Here is a 14,060-nt window from a genome sequence, read left to right as displayed (position 1 = left end):
TCGCTTTCAAGATCACTTTTACAAGGATGTTTTCATGAGACAAAAAGGACTTGTGAAACATTTGCATGTGGGACATGAATCCCAGTGGGCTTTAAATTAAGTTTATAACAGTTTTTATACATAAATCTGCAAATCAGGTTGTCCTCTTTCTGGAGATCAGACATAACTTAACTGCTGTCAAAAGGAATCCTGCAGAAAAGAGCCAAGATCTGCATAAGAATCCTCCAAAAACCCAAATCCAAATTGTCTTCCATGTGATAACAAGCAGTAGCTGAAACACCCAGGCGTAGGTAACTATCCTCAGAACTCAACTCTGAGATTTTTAACCAGTATTTTAAGGAAAAATTACAGATGCATACATGTAAGAAAAATACAAGTGATACTGTTCCAGGATTCATAGAAATTAGGAATACTGCTTGGGTTCAGTGTTTAGCATCCAAAATAATCTTGGCAATCTCTCAAAGACCTCTGTATGGGTGGTGTACACAAAAGCAGTGGCAGCCAGCAGGTTGGGAGGCAATGCAGGGATGCATGAGGAAAAACACTACGGGCTCTGTGTAATGCTGTCAGCTCCCACCTGCCCCAGGACATTTCCTACCTCTGCCTACAAACACAGCGATTCTCCAACCGCTGAGTAAACAGTCTTTGAAGATAACAAAGCTTATTCTAATCTCTCACTGATGCCACTCATGTACTGTACTCAGCTGAGCTATAAAACTCCTGGGTTAACTCACTCTGTAAGATCAGGATTACCTTAACTCTCTGTTGTTGCACAGACTTCAGGAACCCTGTTCAGGTACAGAAAGAAGTGTTTTTCACTCAGTCAATGTGTGTTTTTTCTCATTGAATAACCAGACATTTTTCAGCTCACTCCCTTAGCAGCAGGTTGACTGTTTCTTACCATTAGGCTTAGTGAGACAGCTTTCCCAAAGCAAGCACAAGCACAGTCTCTTGGAAGGACAGAATGCCAAGGACAATTTTCTAACACTAGCATACAGGACTGTTGCTCCAGTGACAAGAAGGAAAAATCAGGTTAAGCCTGGGCCAGAGTGGTGTCCTTCTTGGAGTGGTCCTGTCCAGGGCCAGGAGTTGGTACTTGCGGGTCCTTTCCCACTCAGGATATTCTATGATTCTAACAAGAGAAATTAAAAAAAAAAAAAAAAAAAAAAAAAAAAACAAAAAAAAAAACAACATAAAAAGAAAACAAAAAAGTAGAGACTTCCAATTAATCACCTCAGAGGGGAATGCCTTTGTGTTCTCACTTGTGTTCACTTCCCAGGGTTAAGTGTTCTGCATCTCTGTTCTTTAACTATCTGCTCCACACTTCTCACTGCACCCAATCCTCCAAGAGCCAAACCCTCCCACAGGAATAAAACACTCAGAGAAGAACTCAGGGTGAGTCAGGCAGGAAAGCCAACCCCGCATATAACACATCTTTCATGTCATCAAAAGACTTGGCAATAAGAAGCTGAAACCCAGCTAAATTCTTACAGCACAAACAGAGCTGTTTTGCTTTTGAGCTGCATGTGCTTATGAGCAGCCATGACCAGAATAATAAAAGGACACACAGCACAAATCTGAGAACAGGAGCTCAAGTTGTGCCTGAATATTTACACTCCCTGTCAGTCCCAAAAGCAAGTTTCTTTTGGAAAGCCTGAATATTGTCAGCCAGGGGTTTTTTGCCCTTCAATAAGCTATACCATAGTTATAACAAATAGATCCTAGCACTATTTCTACACACATACACATGAACAGGTAATTATGTTCCCACTGAACAGAAAAGCAAAGAGGATGTGTTGGAGAAAAGCAGACAAAGGTAATGATACCAAGACAGAGAAAGGGATTTGGAACACAGACAATGACCAGTTCTGCAGTCTGGCCTCCTCTGCAATTCACCCATGTAAATCAGCTGAAACTGCACAGAGCAAACAGGCTTCACTTTCCACCTGTTAACACAGGTTATTGATTCCACTGTCAATGAAAGAAGCACGATGCAAACTGCTATGAAATGAAAATCCAGTGTCGCATGTAACCGGAGACAGAAGTAATGAGATGTACATTCAGGATGACGTATTGCTGAAAATACTCTTCCCTAAACCCAGCCATGGCTCCCCAAAGGGTTGTTACCAAAGACATGACTACTTCCCACTGCCAAACTGCCCTCAGGGAGCCAGTAAAACTGAGCCGGGGTGTTGCTCCTTGTGATCAACTGAGCAAATGCTGAGTGCAAACTCCACCTTCCACACAAAAATCAGAGAAACCCATTCACAGCCTGTGTTTCACAACACGTCAGCATGAGAAACTCCCTTAACCACACAAATATTCTTCTAATCATTTAGCTCTTTGTGGAAGTCTCAGATTTTAAACCTGAATAACAAGTAACTTCACCAGAGGTCAGTCAAGCAGCAGTAAGACTGCACAAGGTGGTAGGTTAAAGTATCTCATGTGTACAAGAGTACAAGTATGAAATTCAGAAAGGGCCCCCAGGGATCCCAATGCAAGACATGAAGATGTAATTAAAAACCATAAATCCATCAAGTGAAAAATATGTAAACTTAATGTATTAACTCATATATTTTTCTTCCTTGAACCCATTTGTCTTACTCTACACCCCTTTGGAGCACACAAATAAAAAATTAAAAGTATCAGAAGAAATATTTCTTCATATGTAAAAAATGAGTATCAATAATAAATGCTTTTTACTTTATTCTTACAGGTAATTGCTGAAAGAAGCTCTCTCAGCAGTCTGCCGAGATTCTGTGCATATTATGAATTATTTCAACTGTATCTTCTCTTTACAAAATCCACAAAAGGACGGTATCTCACAGTGTTTCTATGCCAGTCAATCATCCACACAAAATTACCCTTGTGAGAGCTTGTTGGAGGAATGTCAAATGTATTTGCCTGCCTTTGCAACAAAATCTTCACAGAAAGAAACAAATAGTTCACAGTTTACAGTTACACAAGTTACACTAACACCTGAACATCTTAAGAGCAGATTCTAGGTTTAACTTTGAATTTCAAGCTACAGGCAAAACAGTTATAGGTCAAATCTTGCCCCATGTTTTGCCCACAGCATAGTTTTCAAGATAGCTAACAAAAGCTCTGCAGTACCTGTAGATCATACTAAGTCTAAGGCACATCTTCTAAAAAGGGAATTTTGGACAAACTATCCCTTCCATCTTCTACTCACTGACCACAGAAGTAACACCAAGCATTGCCCAGAAATGACAGTGGCAAAGACATTTGTCCCTCACCTCCATCCTTCAAAGGCCAAATTTTGTAGAGCAAATTTGTTTCTCATCATTAATGAGCCTTTCCTTGAAACCAGGTTTCCCGCGGCCATGCAGCAGTATGGGAACACCATGAGTGACCCAAAAGGAGTAGAACAATTAAAATAAGGGTGGCCAGATGTCCTGATCGTACAAGCCACTTGTTAGTCCTCAAGCTTCTGACAACTGCAAAGACTGTCACATTCCACAGAGTCTCTGGAGACAGCTCCTGTTTTGGGGTGGGAATTGGACATGTGCCACCAGTCTGGCAAACTGCCATTGATCTCAACCACTTCAGCAGTCTCACCTCCTCCAAAACACTCAGCAGCAGCACTCTGCTGAAGGCCATGTTATGTACCCTGGGCATAGGCACCATCCCTGAACTCCTCAGGAGTCACGTAAGATGCAAAAGCACCAGGCAACCCCTGAAGAGAATTTTTCACTTGATAAAGCCATATGCAAGCTATGGGAAACTGTGTAGTCTGACATCTAGGAGAAAAGCAACAAAGCCAAAAGGCATAAATACATGCTACAACATACAATACAATGAGAACAACATAAGGTAAGAAAAACAGAATACAATACAAACTGAGTATATTTAACATCCCAAATGAGTTCAAACACAAAGCCAAATGCTGCCCATTTACAGTATAATGACCACTGATCCATTTATACACACAGACAGCAACACAAACCGTGTTGTAACAAACGGTATGTTGCAATAAAACAGGAAACACATTTAAACATAACCTTTCGAATGCTGTGAGAACCAGGACTAATGCTTCTCTTTCACTGTTTATGCTGAAAGCCAACTCAATGCCCAGCCTAGCCAGAAATATCACATTTCAGTCTTGTACAGAAGGCCTCCCATCCCATTCACCCAGCAGTGTAAAATCCCTCAGCAGCATCACGGGAAGATTTGCTAAGAGTTAAATGAAAATTGATCATCTTCCCACAGCTGCCCAGTGCTCCAGTCAATCCTGCACGGGTATTGATGTTTGGTAATAGCAGCCCAGCCCCAGCTGAAACTCAGCACAGCTTGCAAACTCCAGGAACGCTGATCAAAGGCAAATTGTAAGACTTGACTCAAAGGAGGGCTGTACTCACCTAAGCCTCTTTTTGTGAGCAAGAGCTGAGATTTCTCTGATTCACTGTACATTAGGGTGATGTATACAGCAGTCAAACTCTTGATGATAAAACAAACGCACAACAATGGCATTGTGCTGCCTAAAATAGGTGGATATATTTATACCAAACCATTTTTCTCCAACATGAGAATGAACATCTGCCAACTATGCCTGAAAGGGTCAAGCAGCTTCAAAGCAAAGTCAGTCCAAAGAAGTACATGTCAAAGATTTACATTTCTCTTAGCTTATCCTAGAGAAGAATGCATTACTTCTACTAAGTAACATGTTCTCACCATATTTCAAATGAAAGCAACAATAATTTGAAGCTTTGCCTTTAAGTTCCTCTATAAAATTTAGCTTTCTTTCCATTTAAAATTAAAATATTTTTAATGAAAAACTAATAATTAATACAACTTAGCATGAACCTCAACAGCAGTAGGAGGGACTGAAGCCACAGAGAGCTCCCAGTTTGCAAGGCTACATCACACTTCCACAAGGCAGCTTTCCAGTTCTATCACAGGGAGGCATTGTGCAGTATGCAGATAAAACCTTTTAAGTACCATCAGCACAGCTCTAACCCCTGCTCCCTGAGCTGATCTGACATCTGCTGCTTACTGAAGCTCCACTTCAACTGGACACACACCACAGACCTTCAATCTCCTTCCACAGCCTCACCACTCCCCTCCTGGTGAACTAGCAGATTTTCAGGACTACCTGTTACTAACTTTACAGTTTACCTGAAGTCCCCAGCTTTTTTAGCTCTTTCTGCTATTGCAGTGACCCCAGTTCTGACACCTGACCTGAAAGTTCAGTTGCAAGGCACAGAGTCCACTATTTTCTGTCTCTCTGTGCTATATATTCTTATTGTGCACATTACAGGAGCAGTCAGCTCTGCTAACAGCAGTTGATGATGCTTAATGCCACACAAGCAAGAGAGTCTCCACCACAAAAAAAAAAAAAAAAAATTTTTACTGGAAAATGAACAAAAGATGGAAGAATTTTCTCTTTGCTGAGCAAAGGAGAAATCAAGCCCATGGATATTAAACTGCTTGTCCAAATTCACAAACTCAGTGATAGATCCAAGGATTAATTCAGATTTTGCATTGGGACAATTGCTGTTAACATAGGCAGCAGGAGGTATGATTCTCCTTGAAGTAAGGCCCAGGTTTTCTCCCGTAAGTCACTACAAAAAATTAGTAGACACTTGTAAAAGAAGTCAGGCAGGTCCTGATCACAAGCACAGCCAGCAGTAGACAGGATTCCCACCTTCCTAAGGATGCCTTCCACTTGGGCATATACTGGACACGGAAGTACAAAATAGTTATTTCAGTGCTGCAGGTCTGCAGTCAGATGACAAGGAGACAAAACCAGACAAGTTAAATTCCACTGATTTCCAGTAAATAATAAAGAGTAGAAACAGTACTTCCAACTGGACAACTGCCTGCCATACTCAGTGTGACCAATATCCAAATAGATCTACTTCCTGAAGGTCATCCAATTTTGAGAAAGGCAACAGCATTGTCATGGAAAAATATTCCATAAGACATGTAGATGCTTTCAGAGAGGTTCTCCTCATCTAACCTGGGTGAAGCAAAATCTCTGCTCACTTTTCATGACAAAATGTTCATCTGCCAGCTGAAAACCCAGGGACTGACCGGCTCTTCCCTAGATCAGCATCTTCACTGTGGCAAGGACAACTCAGGCCCAGAGAGAGCAGCTATTCTGAGGTACCTGAGCAGCAGGAGACACATGTAGCAACTGTGAAGATTGTGGGTAATTCTGATCTTGGGGGGGGGAAAAAAAAAAAGAAAGAAAATCTTGGTGGTTTCAGTCATCCCCACTCCTATACCCTGAAGTGCCAGGTCCACAGCAGCAGCCACTATCAGCTGCTGTGAGCCAGGGAAGAGGAGGAGGATGACTACTGCCTCCAACAACCTCATTGTTAACAAGTCAGAGGTTGGGATCACTGTAGGTGGAAGCTCTTGGCAAAAACAATAAAGCAGCTACTACATATTTCAACAGGTTCAAAGTAACCTCAGATGTTAGGAGCAGATGCTCTTTTCCACCCCCTGGGATTTTGAAACGGTTTATGTGTTTCCTCCCTTTCCCCTAATAGGCCAGGGTGCTGAAGGAATTAGCCAGAGAAAGAGCCAGAGAAACACTAATTACCCTCAGCTACCCAGGAGACCACAGTACCTTCAGATAATTGTGCAATCCCCACTCCCCCACTTCAGATCCCCCAGTGAGAAGGTCTCTTGCCTCCAGCATCCAAACTGCAAGATAATCCCTCTCACCTGTATTTTAAAAGAGCATGCTTGAAAATCCTGAGCGTTTAAAGCAAACTCATTACAATTAGTTTCCACAGCCTGTCCTGTCACACGGGGAATGACTGGGAACTGCTCGTGTCAACACATTTGACACAGTGCTGTCACTAACCCTGTTATTAGACTGCACACCTACCTGAAATCCACATCTGAGCTCACTGCCTGGAGCACTCCACAGCCAAGTCGCTGCAAGAGTCTCTCTCACAAAATTAAATATTAAATGTGCATCTTAAAAAAATGCCCCCTAGTTTCATATTTATTGACGAAGACATTACTTTTCCACTTATGCTTTTTTGAAATGTTAAATATAGAACATTTTAAGGCATATTTAGTGCTTGTAAAAAGCCATGAAAATTGGATTCCTCTAGAGAGCAATCTGTAAGAGACAGCTCTCCCACTCAATTCCCCTTATCCATATCAACCCAGTTGCAAAAAGACCTCCCATGAAAACATGAAGAGCCCCTAAATAACAGAGGACCCCAAACTTAGCCAAGACTCAGCTGTGTCACCACTGTGACTCCCAAATTCCGGGCAGTATGGGCTGACACACCAACAGAAAACAACAGGCACAGGCAGGAAAAATCAGTGAAGCCAGGGACTCCTCCTAAAAGCTTAGACCGATTCCACATGCGCTTCAAGTGTTGCAAGAAGCCCCCATATGCTCTGAATCCTTGTTCTTTCAGGGAAGCATGAGCCTGCAGGCAAACGCTGAGGACACAGAGCCCTCTCCCAGGGTCCTCCACGTGTAGCGCCCAACAGTGCACAGTGAGGAGACAAGTACTGTCAGCCAGGGATCACACGAGCCCTCTTTGCCTCTATTCCTGCTGATAACAGGCCATCAGAGTGGCCAAGGTGGGGATTACAAAGCATCCCTGACTCTCACACATCAAGATTACAGTCCTCAAGCCCATAACTGTCCTCTCAGCCTGGTCTTCCAAAACCATAAGAACTACTGCACGGTCCTTCTTTCCATCTTTCTTACTGAGAGCCATCCTTAACAGCTTTTGAACCTGTCAGGTGATCTGAAATTGAGGCAGAAGGCTCAGAACAAGTTCCTACAGCTTCCACAAACTATGAGATGAATTGGGCAGTACCCATGCGTTATTAGTTGTTTGGCAGAAGCGAGACGTCCAAGTACTGGCTTACTGTCAACCAGTGTGTGCAGCTGCAGAGAAGATGCTGCCTCTTATGGAGTCATCTGGGACAAGGAAGGAACAGCTGGGATTAATGCAGAAGGATGGGCAGAACAAATGCAGTGAACATCCATCCTACCAAACCTTCCTTCCCTAGTTCTGCTGCTGGTGAAAACATGGGGGAGTTATTTGGCATACAGGAGAAACCCACAGGTAAGAGCCTGCCCTTCCCAAAACTCTGTTCTTCATCTCCCCTGCAGGTGATGCAACCAGCAGCACACACAGGTGTGCCATGGCCACCAAGAGACCATCACTTTGACTAGGAGGCGGAGTGATGGGAGTTCAGTCCAGCAGCACTGTCTGGCATTTGCACAGCTGAGACACATCCATGTAAACAGCACATCTGAAGCCAGAGCCATCTTCCCTTTTTTCCCAGAGTACCAAAGATTCCTCCAGCTCTGGCTGGTGTAACATCAAGCCCTGACAAGGATACAGCAGGCTAGGACTTGCTTAGCTCCCTCAAATGATTCATGGCTCATCAGCAACAACGCCATAACCTGTCCTGGTCACTGAGACTCCCTGCAGACAAGGGCTGGCAGTGGGATCCTTTGTACCCAGCTTACCTGGGCAACTGGGAATACAGGACTTTTTAGGTACTGGGGAACAAAAAGATTGCCAACCCCACCAGCAATAGAGCCACACTCTCTTCTCTGTCCTCCAGGCCTTTGGAAACTGCTCAGTGGTGTGCCTCACACAACACACAGTGCAGATAATGCAATGGGGCTAAAAATTTAAAACAAAACAACAGAACAGGGAAGAAAAAAAAAGCTCTTAAAAACTAAGACAGCAAGAACTTTCTGAACTCAAGCTATAACACAGAATGAATGTTTCTGCCCTGTTCAATGTTGCCTCTGGCACCTGCCTGCACTGGCAGTAGGTACAGGATACACTGCTCAGACTGGGGGTGTCTGGGGATGAGGGGGGATGGGGACAAGTGAAATGCAGTGTCTGAGTCCCTGGGCTGGGAGGAACATGATCATCAAAGCTGATCACTTTCAAAGTGAACTTCTGCTGGTCCTGGCCGCCTTTCAATACTGTTAGAAAAAAATCTTCTAATATAGTATACCTGGGCACAAGCACTACTCTTCTACAACCAAAATATTTACACTAGTATAAATCCCTTCCGTGGAGGTAGTTGCATCCACGTGCACATTCCTCACACCAGGAGAGCTTTTTTCCTCTGCTCATAAGGGATTAGCTAAAACCATTTTACAGTAGCTATATATCCTTAGGGCTATTGCCTGTGCCAGAGGCAGCACAGAGTTTACTTCCAGAAATGCAGCTACAGGAGCACATCTCTCACACTGAACAGTCCCTGCCTCTCCGCTTCCTTGTGGAGACACACACCTCACTCTGACATACACCTCTTCAGAAATAACAGCATGTTTGGGTTTTACCTAACAAGGGCAATCACACAAATTGATTAATTAGCATTTGTGAAGCACAATGAAGAATTTAGGTGCTTAGTAATATTATTACTAATTTAATCTACATCCCATTCAGTCCTCAGTGTCTCCCTGAAACTGCCAACAATGATGCCAATTAGTGGTAATTGTGGTTTGTGAAAGGCTATTTGCCAACTGGGAGTGAAACACAGACCACCAACTCATTTCCCATGGATTGTCCCACAGCTGCCAACAGCAACAACTTTCAGGCACAGCGACCTGCTCTCCACTCCAGCCAGAACTCTGGCAGTAGGAGATCCTGTATCCCATTACCAACTCTCCAGGGACACAGCCTGCAAAACTTTCAATTATGGATAAACCAAGATACCTTGTTTTTCCCTCCTACATTAGTTTTCAGTACATGACCCAGTAACTGATGCCAACACTGCAATACCAAAATGTTAATCTGGGATAATTTCAGATTAAACTTTGCTTGGTTCCATCCACACTTAATGAAAATCACATTTTGATTCACACACAGGCCTCACTGTGGTGGAAAACTGTAAAGGCAGCAGCAGTAAAATGAAGGGAATTGAGAGCGTAGGATGCAGTAAATCTTGTGCTTGGGAGACTGTTTAAAGAGTTTTAACATAAGCAAAGAGGTCTATCTTTTTATCAGCTGTCCACAGAGATTTGGAGGACTTTGAAGAGACACAAACAACTAACAGTATTCTATAATCAATGCACAACATCTGAGCACTGGAACTTTAAATTATTTATATATTTTAAATACATCTAATTGAAAGGATAGCAACATAAACTGTATGAATCATAGCCCTCTCAAGTAATTAGACTTGTTATCCCTGCAGACTGCAAACAGTACGTTGGTTTTCTATTCTAATGTGAATTCAATCCCCTGTCAGCTGCCCCACGCATGAGAATACACCTCCACTCTTTCATCAGGAAAGATATCAACAGCAGGAAACTAGCCCTTCTTTCATCTCTGAGGCACCCACCCACCTTTCCAAAGGGTTTTCAACCAGGTGTGGAAACCTTTCTGAATCTGTGCTGAAAGATCTCTTAATTATTATGGCAAAGGAGGTAAATCCTTTGAGAGCAGTGTGCTCCAAGCAGCCGCCTTCTGGTGTTTACTCATCCAGTAGTTGCTTAGTTTGACAGTGCATTAGAAGAGCTTGTAGGAAACTTTGGACTTGCATTGTATGGGCATGAAACTCTTACAGAGAGGAGCTGTTTTTTCAGATGTCTTGTTATATAATTAAACAAGAAAGGGAGCGGGGGGGGGATCGAGCAAGCTGCCTTTTTGGCACAAGCATTACACAGTGCTCATCCTGCCAGCATATTGCATCAGATTCCCACTGCAAGGCCAATTCACAGCAGCTGAGTAGCCGAGCCCCTAACTGTTATCTCCTGCTAAACCTACTTCACGCTCACGAGGCAGTAAGTACAACTGCTTATTGCATCTTCCTTCCTGAGGAGCTGCTCACCACACCAGGATTAGAGAGAATCTGAGCTTGCAATTAGGCTGCAGGTCTCACAAGTGTCAGAGGATGCAGTTTTCAAGGAATTTCAACCATCAAGCCTTACTGCATGCTGCACAGTGAGTAAACTCCAGGTATCTGTTACCCCGTGCTCAGGTCTGCCGAGGTTCTGACACTGTGATGACTCCTATTTTATTACGTTCCTAGGCATGCTTTGAAACCCTGCAGAAAAGGGGGATTAATTTACCCATCATCGAGTGCTTATCAAGGAAGTCCCCCTGAGACCTGCAGGAAGGAGACCACACAAACAGGCCTTTGCTCACAGGTCTCCTCACCTGAACACCTGGCTGAGGCCCCCGACTTTCCAACACTGGGATTTTTTTTTTCCCATGGCAGAGATCCGCACACAGATAGGACCCAATTCTTTATGGCAGAGGCCCACCCCAACAACAGGAACAGGGGTTTCTGTGCTCCTCATTGAAGCAGCCTATCTCAGGCACTTCACAAGGGAAATTAAACTTCTTTCCACCATTTGCAGCAATCCAGAAAACAAAAGGTCCAGCAGTCCTGAATCCAGTGAGATAAGATATGTGACCTTTTACACCACAGAAATAAGAGCCTACTCCAAACCCAGCAAGTCAGAAGAGAGACTCCTGTCAATTTCAAAAGGCTTTGGATCTGGCCTGAAAATGCAAACCTCACTGTGCATTCAGACACTGCTCCACAATGCACTTCCAAACAAAACTATATTTAGATTCAATGGGAATTCTGTAGATCATACAGGAACTCTTTGAATGAAAACGAAGGTCAGTAGGGTTTGGCTTCCTCTTCAGACCCTCCCCCCCATTCTTGCAAACATCCAGATAAGCATTGTTTAGAAAACAATACATTACTTCCAGATGTTATCAAAACCCCAACACACATTTTGTATGTCCTGAAACAGAATCTCAGGGTCTTCTGTTGCATTTTGCCCCATCAGCTGATTCTCAGGATCTCTTCAGATGTCTAGGCAAGACTCTTATCAAGACTGTCTTTTTTTCACCTTTCAAAAGCTTTGCTCTACCTGCTCTAACAAAGGAAAAGGGACAAGGATAATAAAGGCCTTTGATAGACAGAAAACAAACACGGAAAGGAAAGACTGTGCAGACAATTAGAACACATGCTAATAAAGCTGCACCTGTGTTAGAGGGAACCTTTTGGCATCCTCAAGCACTTTCTCCATTCCCTACCAGGGATTTCATGCCACCGTGCAGCACAAACTGGAGGAAAATGACACAGCCAGTGCTTGCCCGAGGGACATGAAGTACAGGAGAGAGCCCATCAGCCAGGCAGGCACGTTCAAGCACCCAGAGGGCAAAAGTACAGCCCACTCAAAGATCATCCCACTCAAAGTTTCCTCCAGCGCCACAGACACAAGTGTTTGATTGTCAGCTGCACTTCTCGGAAGGAGGAGCTGAACGCCTGCCGCCGGCAGCTTCTCTTAGGAAGGATGAAGGCAAATCCCAGTCCCAACACCGAGCCGGCATCCCCGGGGCGGTGTCAGCAGGACTGGGCGGCCCCGGCTCCTGCCGAGGGCCACGGGGAGCTGCTGCCCCGGCACCCGCGCCCTGGGGTGGCCCCGAGGGCGCGTCCTGGACGGCACCTGCACGGCTGCTCCTCGGCTCTTTCCCGAACTCCCTATTTTTACTGTTTCTGGCAGCCGGTGGCTGTAACAGCGGGTGAGCATCCAGCTGCACAGTTTCGCTTTTTGATACAAATCCGGGACGAGAAATCCTTGAACTTTTAAAGAACCCTCCTGGGTCGGAAATCTCCGGCTTTGCCGTAACGCTCCGTCCCAAATCCTTTGGGGATGAACCGGTGACCCCGTGCGGGCCGGGGACAGGCTGCTCTGCCCCTCACCACCTCCCCGCGACCCCCCGGCGGTGCCGGGCGCTGCACTTACCGGCGGGGCGTTGGGCGGGCAGCCGCCGGCAGCCAGCCGGACCGCCTGCCTCCTCAGCTCGGCCAGCTGCGCCTGGCAGCTCCGGCACCAGCCCCCGGCCGCCGCCCGCTCCAGCGGCCGCGGCTCGGCCCCCGCGGCGGCTCCCGCTCCCTCGGGCGGCGGGCGGCTGGCGCAGCGCTCCTCCTCGGCGGCGGCCGGCGGCTTCTTCCGCGGGGAGAGCTCCCGCACCGCGCTCCCCTCCGCCACCTGCGGAGACAGCACAGCTCAGCAACGCGGGACGCGGAGGCAAAGCTGCTCCCACCCTTCTCGCGAGGGGGGGGAAAAAAAAAAAAAAAAGAAAAAAAAAAAAAAAAAAAAAAAAAAAAAAAAAAAAAAAAAAAAGGAAGATATACTAAAAAAAAAAAAACAACCCTACCAAAGAAAAGCTCAACCGCGGGGAGGAGATGAGTGTTGGAGGAACTTACCCCCGGCGCCCGGGAATCAGGTCCCAGAGCCTTCTTGCCGGCGGCCGCGAGCATGGTAGCGGGGGATGGATGCTCCCCTGCCCCGCTCCGCTAGTGCGGGCGGCGCGGAGCCCGGCGGCGCGGCCGGCCCGGGCCGCCCATGGCGGGGCGGGGGTCAGGGGTGCCAACAGTGATCGCGCCGGGTCCCCGCCGCCCGGGCTGCCGCTCTACGTGATGTTGCCTCCCATGTCTGAGACGGGAACGAAGTTTGGGATGGGAGACGGAGGCGGAGTGAGCTCCCCACGGCGCCGCGGGGAAGGACCCAGAGCACGGGAGCACGTCGGCAAAAAAAGCTGGAAAAGTGCTCCGAGGGCAGGGGAGGAGGGGCTGGGCGGGGGCGGGTGGGGTGGAGTAAGCGGGGCGGGGGAGCCTCGGCCGGGGCGGGCTGGGGTTCAGGTTTAGGTTTGGAATAGCGGCGGCGAGAGAAAGATGCCATTTCACAGTGACCCTAAGGGATAGTGCCAAAATCAGTGTGACTTAAGTCATTGCTTCCTTCACACTCTAACACCCAAGTTCCTCGGGAGTCGGAAAAAAGGGCCGGGCGCGGGTTGCGGTCCCGCCGCGGGGAGCGGAGTCAGAAAAGCGGTGCTGGGGGTGCGGACCAGCTGCCAGCGGGGGTCAAGGGTCCGGCCGGGCTCCGCTCCCGTCGCTGCGCCCCGCGGCTGCTGCACTCCAGCACTGGCTGGGATACGGTGCCCCCACCCGCGGGCAGATGCGCGGTGCCGTGGGGCACAGGCCCCGCGGGGCCGACTCTCGCGCCGCTCGGCGGGCGCGACGGGATGCTCCTACACGCGAAAATTGACCTGACAGATGGA

At 46.5% G+C, this 14,060-nt stretch overlaps 1 protein-coding gene across 1 annotated transcript in view; it reads right to left on the bottom strand.

Moving 5' to 3' along the window:
- KIF26A (kinesin family member 26A) overlaps positions 1-13,464 on the bottom strand; it is a 95,294-nt gene extending 81,830 nt beyond the window's left edge. Inside the window, exons 1-2 of the mRNA XM_066188918.1 lie at positions 13,207-13,464; positions 12,743-12,988 (exon numbers count right to left, since the gene is read on the bottom strand). Of these exons, the coding sequence (XP_066045015.1) occupies positions 12,743-12,988; positions 13,207-13,260 (300 nt within the window). The 5' untranslated portion in view covers positions 13,261-13,464. The remainder of the gene's footprint in view (positions 1-12,742; positions 12,989-13,206) is intronic.
- Positions 13,465-14,060: the final 596 nt, after the last annotated feature.

Source organism: Chamaea fasciata, unplaced genomic scaffold, assembly GCF_029207755.1.
Source record: "Chamaea fasciata isolate MVZ Bird 193981 ecotype frontalis unplaced genomic scaffold, bChaFas1.0.hap1 SCAF_7, whole genome shotgun sequence".
Classification (NCBI taxonomy): domain Eukaryota; kingdom Metazoa; phylum Chordata; class Aves; order Passeriformes; family Sylviidae; genus Chamaea; species Chamaea fasciata.
This window is presented reverse-complemented; position numbering and strand designations above follow the sequence as displayed.